Raw genomic sequence first — 11,955 nt, 5'->3', positions numbered from 1 at the left:
AAATAAGAAAGCAATTCGAATATGTGTTTCAAAGTTATGCGAAGCTCATTCAATGAATCGACGTAAAGGAAGGACAGCAATGATGGCACATAGCCCGTAGCGAGACTTTTTCCACATTCTTTTCCCACCTCCCACGAAAATGCAAGACAACATGAGGTATTGGAACCCAGCACTGAGAAAAATAGTCACGTGAGTTAACGATTCAGATCGATTGTACAAAATATTGGAACAATGCCTTTCGCTGCCCTAGCTTGTATTTTTTAACACCCTGACTTGAAACTAGTTATTAAACTAGAAGTACGCATTGTAAGAAACGCCGACGTTGCTTGAAATAACGAATAACAAGTTTCCATCACCAAATAATAATTACATCTTTCTATACCGCTTCATCTCTTTTTTATTTTTCATTATTGATGATCTCGTGTTCGGCGTACCATCGACAAAATGTTTGATAATATTTGATGAGGTTTTTCATCTTTAACTTTTTGGGACTTGTATATACCTTAATTAAAATAAATACCTTAATATTTACGATTGTGTGTATTTCTTGATTTTTGATGCAGTTTTGCCGTGCAGTTTCCAAATAAATTATAATTTACAATGTTTAAACGATTGAATCTATTTCTACCCGCTGTACAAAGGTGGCGACTCTGTGATGATAGGATGTAGTGATCATAAGAATACTCCAGAGTAAACGAACAACCGACCATCTGTAACAGGAATGAGACACTGTGGGTCCAGTGTGATTATATTTCGTGACCGAGTAACAATAGTTGATTGATTGTATTAAAATTGACTGTTGTAACTTGGTCTCAAAGTATTAACCGTAAATCATTTAATGTGCTTGGCCGTGTGATATTTTATGCAATTTTTGTGATCAAAGAATAGAAATACAAAAGATTTTAGAGGGAGCCAACATAAATTCGGATAAAACAACGCTCATTGCTGAATACTTTTTGGTTAGAAACCTTTTCAATTAATTTTTTTTATCTGAAGTTGATATTAAACTACAACTTTTCGAGAATATTTGATTGTATTTTGTGGAACATTTGTTAAAAACATCGTCCATGGCATCAAATTTTGGAATTGTTCTGTCTGCGAAAATGTGCATTTTCTGGTGCCGCGATATGGGTCATCTAAAATATACAAATTGATAGTCTTTTCTTAGATTCTAAGTTTATCCATGTGGTCCCGGCGAGGTTTAGTTGATTTTCCATTTTCAGCAGCGGTTTGAAATTGTATAAAGGTGACATTTACGATTTTGCTCAAACAAACGAGTTTTACATATTTGTCAAAAAAGAGGCATATTTTTTTATGAAAACTCGACGCGACTACCTGGAAAATAATGTGCTGATAAAATGTTCAAAATTTCAAATCGATTGGTCCAGTAGTTTTTATGCTAAGATAGGCACCTACTTTGAAAACGTTGGTTTTGGGAAACGCTTTTCAAGGTAGCGAGATGCATGAGGCGATACTCATGCATTTTTGATACTTACTTCTTATCAGTACCAGCATTTGCAGTGTAATTATAATAATTTACAATAAAATTGTGTCATTCGTTTCTATTAAAATCCAATCTAATGCCACAAACTACGATAGTATGTAAATATTGAGAAATTTAGCTATTATTTCTTATGATTTTCTTCATTCTGTTCGCCAATTAATCGATTCGGACTGAACAAATGCCTTGAGCCTATGGCAATAGTATATCGTGATCCTGATTTGATTTCCAAGCATCCTGATTTCTTCCTCCTTTCTTTTCTGTCTTTCAATTTAATTTAAATAATCCATTAAGCTTTCTATTGAAATGTCGTCGTATATTTGGGCAGAACAGTCCAAAATCTATCTTTCTTATCAATGAAGCACAAGCACAAGGTATATACAAGTCCAACCTATAACGCAGTTGCAATGAATTCTAATTAATCAGACTCAGAAGCAGAACTCAAAATAGTATAGAGTCAATCTAGGACAGTGCCATTGCATTTAAGGGGAGGCTATGGTACTTTATTTTTTTGTGATGTTTATTTTTTACATTTTTTCATGACTGACCCTTTCACAAATATTGTGTATAATTTTTGTACCAAAACGCGTTTCCCAAAAACCAACGTTTTCAAAGTCGGTGCCCTTCGTAGCATAAACGCTACCGGACCGATCGAAGGGGGGGGGGGGGGGTGGATGGTTTCAATCTCAAGATCAATGCTTAACTGTTTGTGGAATTCTTTCATTCTGACCTTGGCTTTAACGAGAGTTCTTAGGGTATTGCAGCAATTAGCTGGCAATTTTCACGGTCAATAAATACCATGCAAAGGCAGAAAAGCGCTAAGTGAGTATGTCCTCTTTAAGATAAAAGAAACGCAAACGGCTTAAACCCAAGTATAGAATGAATCGGATGCATTTAATTACACGCCTCCGGTGGAAGGAGTAGTGAGAAAGAGTGGCCGCTGGCCTACTATCATTAATAGCTTTCGGTGGTCCAGCAGGCTATACCGAAGCAGAAAAACAGTCACTGCTGCGCCGAACTTTCCCTCACAAATGTCTCAATTGAATTAAACTCCCGGAATCGATTCCGATTTTTTGCAGGTGGAATCGGAGTGGAATCGTGGGTGCGATTGCAAGCGCCCTAACCACTAATAGCCAATGGAAAAAGTACATTTGCAAAAAATCTTCAAAAAATGAGCGTTTTTTTACCCGAATTAATCTTAGCCCCATCTTAAGTAATCAGACAGTATATCATTCCTCCTAGCGCGATTTCATTTTTTTGCATGTCGCATACAGCGAATCCAGAGCGACTGTTTAACTGGTTTATTGATGAGTGATCAGCGGATTAAATTACCGATCATGTACTGTGAAGTTCTGGTACGCATGCGTTTATTTAATAGGTGGATTAGTACACATTTTATTGCTACAACGACAAAAAGTCCATAAAATGTTGTCTAGTTTCGTTTCGATTGGGAAAATAGAATACCATTTTTTTAATAGAGTTTTTTATTCAAATCCCCAACGACCCACTTTATCTACGTTCGTCTGTTGGTGACGCAGCACGAGAACACAGCTGGATTGATAACCACCAAGACCCAGCGATAATCATACGTGTCATCTTCCTCTTTATTATCATTCTTCAGTCTGCGGTGGTTGCGTGTGCGTTCTTCGCTCGTGCTTTGCTCGTGTTTATTTTGCTTTGCCTGGAAGGTGAAAAGCATACTCTCGTGTTTTGCCAACAGAACGCCGGCCGGTTTGCATAAACCCGTTTTTAGTTCGTGACTTACGCTGCAATTGCAATTTACGCGTGCAATTTCGATTTCAAGAACAAAAAGAGCAAACAATGTCAACAAAAAAGAGCGCCGCCTGTGTGCCGGTTTTGGAACCATTCAACGAACCCAGTTGCCCGCGCTTCGTACGACTGCGGCACTGTTTTTCCAACGAATTTTCTCGCGCTCCTAGTTTCGTCGTGCGATGCACGGGCAGGTAAAAGGGCTTCTCTCTTTTCGAAATGATTTTCGCATGGCTAACCCTCTTTCCCTTTTTAAATTGTTGCAGAGTGAACATTATTGGCGAGCACATCGATTATTGTGGCTATCCCGTTTTCCCGATGGCTATTGAGCAATCCGTTCTACTGGCGGTTGCTCCGTCCAATGACAATTTGTTGCACATCAAAAATGTCGACAGTGGCTTCAAGCCGTACAAGTGCAATGTTCTTAACTTTAGGTAAACTTGTAAACTGCACTCATTCAATATTGCAACTCAACTACTTTCGGGGCATTGCAGTATTGATGTCCCGAGCTCCGGAGGACCCAGCTGGTATCAATATGTGTTGTGTGGTGTTAAGGGAATTTTAAGCAACTCAAATTTAAACCACGAAGAACCTCGTGGAATGTTCATCATGCTATCCGGAAATATTCCAGCGGCTTCCGGGCTGTCCAGCTCCAGTGCTATTGTCAGCGCATCTGTTTTAGCAACTGCGTACCTGCACAATGTAAGATATTTTCAAACGTTGGTTACCCCACAAGCTAACTTTGATGTCAATTTTCCCGCAGACCACTCTTAAAAAAGAAACACTAGCTACAGTTTCAGCTGAATGCGAAAAGTACATCGGAACACAGGGAGGCGGTATGGACCAAGCAATCGCTTATCTAGCCCAGGAAGGGTGCGCTCAATTGATAGAGTGGAATCCGCTCCGAGCGACTCCTGTTCAATTGCCGGCAAATGCGGTGTTTGTTATTGCCAACAGCTTATCAGAGGCTAACAAGGCTGCAACGTCCGACTTCAATCAACGAGTCGTCGAGTGTCGACTAGCCTGCAGGTTTCTTTGTTTTCATGTCTTTATAATACTGAATCCTAAATAGAGGCTTTCAAATAATCAAGTTTAATATTCTCCTAGAATACTGGCAAAGCAGATGAAGCTTAACTGGCGCACTCTGTTTCGATTTGCCGATCTGCAGAAAGCTCTTGGGTATACTCTGCAGCAAATGGAAGGTCTGGTGAACAGCAACCTGACACAGCTTTCGTACACGAGACCGGATGTACTAAAAATGCTAGAGGTTTCCGACGATGACTTCTCAGAAAATCTACTTACTGCCAATACGCGTACTGCCCAGGCATTCAAGCTCAAGCAACGTGCCCTTCACGTGTTCCAAGGTAAGCCAAGTCCCATTATTCACTACAAATGACTGTGTGTTTAAAAGATAGACCGATAGTATTCCATTCCAAACCTCCAACTTAATTGTCTGTAAACTCTTTTCCTTTCCAGAGGCGTTGCGCGTTGAGCAGTTTATTGAAATAGCAAAAACCATGCCAGACGATGCTATTGATCGTATGAAAATTCTTATGAGGCAAAGCCACGAAAGCCTTAGGACGCTGTATGAATGTTCACACGAAAATTTGGACAAAATTGTCCAACTTGCTGACTGCAATGGAATTGGAACGCGACTGACAGGGGCTGGGTAAATAGCATCTTTCTTTGGACTGCTGTATTCAATGTACGTGCATGAAAATGTATATCTATGTTCTAGATGGGGAGGATGCACCGTGTCATTGTGTGATGGTTTGGAGGAAAGTAAGCGTTTCATCGACGTGCTAAAACAGGAGTTTTATGCAAACCATGCCTCATCGCAATCCGATCAGATCGATGTTCATATGTTTGCAACAAGCCCGCAACGAGGAGCGGAAATCTATTTAATTGTAAAATCCTAACGCTTATCAGAATCAAATGTCATCAATCTATCCGGATGGCGTCTTCTGTTACCACGCTACTAGCACATAGTTGATCCCTATATAATCTGGTGTATCGCATACGATATTTGAAGGAAATTTAAAAATAAATATCACTCGCACTCACTACTCCAAGATAAGTAGGCTCGATTCTTTGAAACGTCGTGAAAGAAAAGGAAACTTGAAATTATTGGATTAAGAACTCGTTGGCGTTCGTTGAACTCAGTGGTTGCACATAACTCAGCAACAATCTCTAACCAGAAATATATTTGAATTTTCATCATTACGTACTTGTCGTCGGCTGTCAAACGCGTCTCGTGTGGCCTTGTGGGGCAGTTTTTGTGGTTCCGGAAGGTAAACAAGTAGAGGCAAAAGAATCGCAAAAATTTACAAAATCTTTACGGGCAAAAGCATCTTAATTTACTGCCGCCAAAACCATGGATACTATCGAATCTCAACTCACGGTAAGGAATAAATGCGATCAACTGCAGAAGTCCATCAAAGAGCTGTATGATTGGGAAGCGGACATAAAAAAGGCCGAATCCGCCAGGACTCAAGCGCGGAACGAGGAGGTTAGTGTTGGCGGCCACCGATAGGTAGTTGCTAGTAATTTTTACCAAATACCTTTCTAATTGTTTCATTCGCTGCTGACTCCAGGTGCTTCCTCCGGTACGGAGCGATGAAAAGTCCATGAAAGAATTCTGCAAGGAGGAGAGTGCGCATGCTGAAAAACAAGACCAAGGTAACAATAGAGACTAAATCGATCACTATTGGTGGCGTTGTTAAACAAGTTTGTGCCGTTTCTATAGGTACTGAAAATGACCAGAAAGAGAAGGCCGAAAGATTCAAAGAAACTGGAAACAAGCAGTGCAAGCTTGGCAACTATCTCTCAGCGATTGACCTCTACACACAAGCCATTGAAACATACAGCGCTTGTGCATCGTACTATACGAATAGAGCTCTGTGTTATATGAATATTGAGCGATATGATGATTGTCTTGAAGACTGCAATGCGGCCATTGCGAAGGATCCAAACTGTATTAAAGCCTACTACAGGCGAATGCAAGCATACGAGCGACTGGGAGAAAACACGAAAGCAATAGCCGAGTGCCGCAAGATACTGGAGTTATCCAAAGACGAGAAAGAGATAAACACTGCCAAAAAGGACCTGGCTAGAATAGAAAAACGCCTCAAAGAACAAAGAGCGTCTTCCCCGGCGTTCGCAGCAGGGAATAATGAACCGAACCCCACATTGTTGCTCGTAAAACAGGAAGCAGACAAGTATAAGGAGCTGGGAAACAAACAGCTAGCCAAAAAAGATTACGTTACGGCGGCAAAACATTATACTCATGCCATTTCATTGTTCGACAACGAGGCAATTTATTATACAAACCGTAGTCTCTGTTATTGGAACTTGAAAGACTATGATAAGTGTCTGGCGGATTGCAACAAAGCAATTCAGCTGGATGACTCATACTTTCGACCTTACTACCGACGTATGCAGGTCCGTGAATTGCGAGGCGCTTATCAAGGTGCCTTGGAAGATTGCAGGAAATTTATCGAACTCAACAAGGATGAAAAACAAAAGGCTACTGCCGAAAAGGATATGTTACGGTTGGAACGGCTCCTCAAGAGTGAGCAACCTGCTAAGCAATCCTTTGTGTGGAATGAACTGAAGAAGAATGCAAAGCGTATCGAGTTCGTTCAAAAACCACCGCATATGCGTTCAAGAAAGCCTCTAAAGAGAGTTCACATTGCGGACGTACCGCCTGTAGTTCAAGCACCAAAAGCTATTCCGCAAGGTGGTAGTACGAAACGCCAGACCATCCCGGACGCAATCATTGATCAAATGTTCAATAACAACACCGGTGAACGGTTGACGGTCCCTGAAGAGAAAACAAATCTAGAACACCTATTTCCAGCCCATTCTAATAAGCTCAAGAATATGTTTTCCCCACCTACAACTCCTAGCGACAAACCAAAATCATTTCCATCTTCCGACGCCCCCATTCCTACCATCGGTCGAGATTTGCAAAACAATGGCGTACGGGCAGCTGAGGTTAAAACTGCCCCTTTCGTCATCCCCGAGATGAAACCGAGTGACAAAATGGAAAAAGACAAAATCAATCATGAAAATCAGGTAAGTAGTGTGTGCCCGTTTGTTTTCAAAGTGTTAAAATAAGCTTTCATTTGGTGACAGGGTTTGAACGAATCCGCGAGGAAGCCAAAGGTTCCGGCTAAAACTGCAGATGTAAAACTTTCAATTCCCAAATCAACTGCCCAGTTTTATACTACTTGGAGTGGATTGAGTGAAGACCTTAGATATCAATATTTGAAAGTAAGTTGTTGACCATGAAATTATTATCTTAAATTATGGCGATTAATGATAACCTCTATTCCATCAATACTTCAGCTACTGGCGAACGCACCGTTGAACAAACTGTTCGGGGCGAGCTTATCCAACCAGATGCTTGGCGAAATATTATACATCTTGAAAAACCACTTCATTTCAAACCAAATGGATGTGACAAATATCATGCGCGGAATAGCCGAAAATGAATGTATCTCCATACTTGCATTGATGCTGAACAAAGAAGATCGCAATGGTACGTAACTCTTAAATCAATATCCATGTACTGCAATAAGCTTGATTTTTCATTTTTCTCCATTCAACAGCCGTGGAAGTACTGCTGACCTATATGATGAAAGGCCAACATTTAAAGGAAGATGAATTGCAACGCATTCGATCAAAGCTTCTTGCGTAAATTCTGAGTAAATTAGTTGTGCACTAGAGCAAACACTCATGGAAACAAATAAATAATCTGTACTTACATCTACATGTTATCAACTGAACAGATGATATTTACTTTGTGCCTACGATGCCCGCTCAGCCCCCGAAACTGGATTAAACCGTGTGTACGACCGTTTCTGCGGTTCGATTTTTAAATTATGGCCATGTGAAAAAGACAAACCAAATTGTCGGCGCTGGAGCGGTGAAGCTGGCAGCATAAACGGGCATTTTTCATCAATTTTTTTTTCGCTGTGTGTGTGTATGCTTCAGATTCGATCCCTTTTCTTTCTATTCACTTTTCTCGGAGGTAACGGTCAGTAACGGCTAAAGTTGGATTTTTCTGTTCAGAGACGCTAGTTTTGCAAACCAAGGAAACCGCAAAGAATTGTGCGTTTTTCAAGCGATTACCATCGCTTATCGTGTAGAACTCTTTGTAAAGACTCATTATGTCTCGTGTGATCAGAATCGATGAGGTAAGTTCAGTAGAAATTGGGAGAAAAAGCGCATGAAGCGAAAGAGGTGACGCCATGCTCTGGTGACCGTTGGTGACCCCTTGGCACTCTGCCTTGGATTTCCGATGGCCGTTGGAACCATTTTGGATGCAAATTTTCATGGGCATCGGCGTGGCCAGGGATCCTATTTTAATCTGGCGGGATGGTTCTTTTTTCATTGCAGAACCAGGGAATCGGGAATGTGACGGAAGCGATAAAGAAAGGAGCAGCCACGAAGCGACCCGTCCTGGGGGAGCTGGGCAATAAAGTGCTGCGAAGTGCGGCCCAAGATCTGAAAGGAGCTGCTAACCTGAAAAATGCCAATCCGGGACTGAAGAATGTGAAGCCGCGGGTGGATACTCGATGGCGGAAGGAAGAGAACGCCACGGTGACTAATGCCACGAAGAAGCCTCTGGGTAAATCGGATTCGCTCAAAATCGCCAAGAATGAGGAAAAAACGGCACCATCTAAACCAGGTACGAAAGGGCAGACCCAAGAAGCCGTCAGGGTGCATGTGCAATTGAACAATGGGAACGAAATCAAGAAGGTCAATCTGAAAAGAGAGGAAAGCCACCCAGCAGCGCACGGACAGCTGGCAAAAGCTAACCGAAAAATTTCCACCGAGGCGAAAAATGCTGCAACTAGCGGTTCTTCCTCCTCTCTGGACAAAGTAGAAACTGTTGCAACATCGAAGGTAAGCGATATTTTGGGGGGGGGGGGGGGGGAAAGCACTGTGTCCGAATAATCTCATGTTTGCTCTGTTGGTCGGTGGTTTCTTTAGCAACGGTCGGCCGATACCCATTCGCAAAAGCTACTAGAGAACATTGAAAATATCGACAAGAATGATGGATGGAATCCCATGCTGGTATCGGAGTACGTAAACGATATTTACAAGTATCTGAACAGGTTGGAAAGCTCGGCGGATTATGCACTGCGGGAGAACTTTTTAGACGGCCACACGGAGGTTCGTTAGTTTTATGTTGGTCCACGCCAAAACATTGCCTCCAGTTTGCTCAGAGCGTTTCATTGCCGTTCACAGGTTACCTATAAAATGCGTGCCATCCTGATTGACTGGATCAATGAAGTGCACAATCAGTTCAAATTGGATATCGATACATATCACATGACGGTGTCGTTGATCGATAGATATCTCCAGGTAAGCGGTCTAAAACAAATTTATATAATGTTCCAACTCAATGCTGACCCTAGCTGTTGTGGTACCTCTTTTTGTTATTAGACTGTGAAAACTGTCCCAAAGAAGAAACTGCAGCTAGTCGGGGTGACGGCCATGTTTATTGCATCGAAGTACGAAGAACTCTTTCCTCCAGACATCCAAGATTTTGTGTTCATTACCGATGACACGTACGAAAAGTACCAGATATTGGAAATGGAAAAGGAGATGGTGAGAGCGCTAAACTTCCAGATGGGAAAACCTTTGCCGACACACTTCCTGCGTCGGTTTTCAAAGGCAGCCAAAGCGTCGGACCTGAATCACGTACTTGCTAAATATCTGATTGAACTGGCCAGCGTGGATTATAGCACCGCGCATTACAAACCATCTGAGGTATGGCTGCCCCTTCTGATTTCTACACCCCGCTGCAATATTAATCTTTCATATTTATGCACCATTTTGCAGATTGCCGCCGCAGCACTTTACATTTCGCTGTTTCTATTCCCCTTAAACAACACTGGTGCAGCAGCATGCATTTGGAACAAAACATTGGAACATTATACGCACTATACGGTGCAGGAGTTGATTCCGATTGTGCAACGATTAGCCAACGTCATTAAGGCAGTGCCGGAAATGGCAAAGAAGAAACTAAAAGCTACGTGGCTAAAGTACTCCCTGCCGAAGCTGCAAAATATCTCCACTCATCAGAAACTTGGTGGATCTGAAATTGACTTGTTGGCACAGGGAAAGCTTCGTCTGTGAGAAGCAAATGCAACATTCAAGATATTTTTAGAATAATGTGTATCAATCCATTCAGCGTTTGCTAGTATTTTACATTATACCGAACCACCACATTTTTTTTTATAAATCGACAGACTGGACGTACATCGTCGATAGATAGCAAATTTTGACTGACGTGGTACTTTGTTTCATACTATTGATAAATCGTTAAATAAATTACTGGGTGAGATATGATCAAGGTTAAACATCAGCATTTCATTCCTCCTAATAGGAGACAAAAATATTGTTAGACGGACTTTGTTTGATTTACAGCCGAATTTCGTCAATGCCATACCAAGCTAATAATCGATAAATCCGTCAGATAAGTATGTGTATTAAACTCATTTTAAACTTAGTTAAATTAGGCTTTAGGCATCTAATAGGGTATTTCCAATAAATTGAAAAATGTAAAAACAGAGAATAATCAAATATAACTAAACTATACTAAACGTTTGATTTTGATTATTTGCCTTTTCATCAACTTTAAGCGATGTTCGCTTCTTTTCTTTCCTTTGGATTCGATCGCAGTCTCAACAATTAGCTGTCATGTTCTTCTAAACAGTTTGTCCACAGGTCGGTTTCCGTTCACAAATATCATTTTATTCTTTTATGGTTCTTATCGACCATTACAAATGTGTTCATTCTTGTTCGAATCTGTCCACCCTGGCCAATGATGTGCGACTCGGTAGAGACCCATCATGCTGTGCTTCCCACATCCTTCGCTGCGTTATTAGAGCTTTTGAGGCTTACGATGTATATTTTACCGTTACAGTTTTTGGTTGTACTTCAGAACTCCTCAATCAATCGGGACAGAAAGAGGCTGCCCGAGGAGTGTTCTGAATTATTTTATGATTATTTCAATGTAACAATGCACGTTTTGCCTATGCATGTCGTTAGTGTGTTTCTGCGTTTGGTTTCTCTAGATTTGAAATTGCGGATAAAGGGCATTCCTTATTGTTTAAAGATGATTGCTAAATCAACGAAATGCGCGGCACCTCATCGCCTTCTATTACTACACACTGGGATAAGATGCGAATGCGGCGAGCACAGACTGGCAAGAACACCGAAAATGTTACGAGGGGAGGGACACAGAAAATCTCCTTCCCGATACACCACCTCACAAAGCTTCGCCCCTTTAGCTATTGCTTTTTCAATTTAGTTTATTTTTTTCCTACTTTCGGAAAGCCAGAAATCAATTGAGAAATGGACGGTATTCCACCATTTTTATCGTATTGTTTACTAGAGTACATTGAAATGGATTGCAGACAAAGGAAATGCAAAATCTGCGGTATCCCAGATACCAGAACTGTGTCTTAATGAAGGACTAAAATCAGAATGCATCTACCCTCCCTCCTCGACGGTGGACACTCGTCGACACTCAGACTGCCGGTTTTCTGGTAAACATAAAAATGCCCGTTCTGTCATTTGCGCGACCACTTCGTTTTCAGATGAGCAACTGAAGATTACATCCGGTGGACTACTACTGTGATGATAAGAACAATTGCGATGCTCAG

General features: G+C 41.3%; 4 protein-coding genes across 5 annotated transcripts in view; 3 read left to right on the top strand and 1 right to left on the bottom strand.

Annotated features, from left to right (window-relative positions):
- Positions 1-3,045: 3,045 nt before the first annotated feature.
- LOC126574434 (N-acetylgalactosamine kinase) lies at positions 3,046-5,337 on the top strand. The gene is made up of 7 exons (XM_050234630.1): positions 3,046-3,465; positions 3,538-3,705; positions 3,766-3,973; positions 4,035-4,300; positions 4,379-4,635; positions 4,748-4,940; positions 5,010-5,337. Exons 1-7 carry the CDS (start codon positions 3,323-3,325, stop codon positions 5,188-5,190), a joined length of 1,416 nt encoding a protein of 471 aa, XP_050090587.1. The 5' UTR covers positions 3,046-3,322; the 3' UTR covers positions 5,191-5,337.
- Positions 5,338-5,541: 204 nt separating this feature from the next.
- On the top strand, positions 5,542-8,052 carry LOC126574704 (RNA polymerase II-associated protein 3-like). Its single transcript, XM_050235049.1, has 6 exons — positions 5,542-5,780; positions 5,866-5,950; positions 6,018-7,348; positions 7,409-7,546; positions 7,622-7,814; positions 7,885-8,052. Exons 1-6 carry the CDS (start codon positions 5,646-5,648, stop codon positions 7,971-7,973), a joined length of 1,971 nt encoding a protein of 656 aa, XP_050091006.1. The 5' UTR covers positions 5,542-5,645; the 3' UTR covers positions 7,974-8,052.
- Positions 8,053-8,294: 242 nt separating this feature from the next.
- On the top strand, positions 8,295-10,647 carry LOC126573971 (G2/mitotic-specific cyclin-B2). Its single transcript, XM_050233815.1, has 6 exons — positions 8,295-8,472; positions 8,675-9,184; positions 9,272-9,454; positions 9,530-9,646; positions 9,728-10,054; positions 10,127-10,647. Exons 1-6 carry the CDS (start codon positions 8,446-8,448, stop codon positions 10,421-10,423), a joined length of 1,461 nt encoding a protein of 486 aa, XP_050089772.1. The 5' UTR covers positions 8,295-8,445; the 3' UTR covers positions 10,424-10,647.
- Positions 10,648-11,019: 372 nt separating this feature from the next.
- Positions 11,020-11,955, bottom strand: part of LOC126573972 (heterogeneous nuclear ribonucleoprotein K) — a 15,153-nt gene continuing 14,217 nt past the window's right edge. For both annotated transcript variants that reach the window (XM_050233816.1, XM_050233817.1), the window contains one exon: positions 11,020-11,955. This exon is cut by the window's right edge and continues 587 nt beyond it. The gene's annotated coding sequence lies outside the window, so the exon portion shown is untranslated.

The sequence above is a fragment of the Anopheles aquasalis genome, chromosome 3 (genome assembly GCF_943734665.1).
Source record: "Anopheles aquasalis chromosome 3, idAnoAquaMG_Q_19, whole genome shotgun sequence".
Classification (NCBI taxonomy): Eukaryota; Metazoa; Arthropoda; class Insecta; order Diptera; family Culicidae; genus Anopheles; species Anopheles aquasalis.
This window is presented reverse-complemented; position numbering and strand designations above follow the sequence as displayed.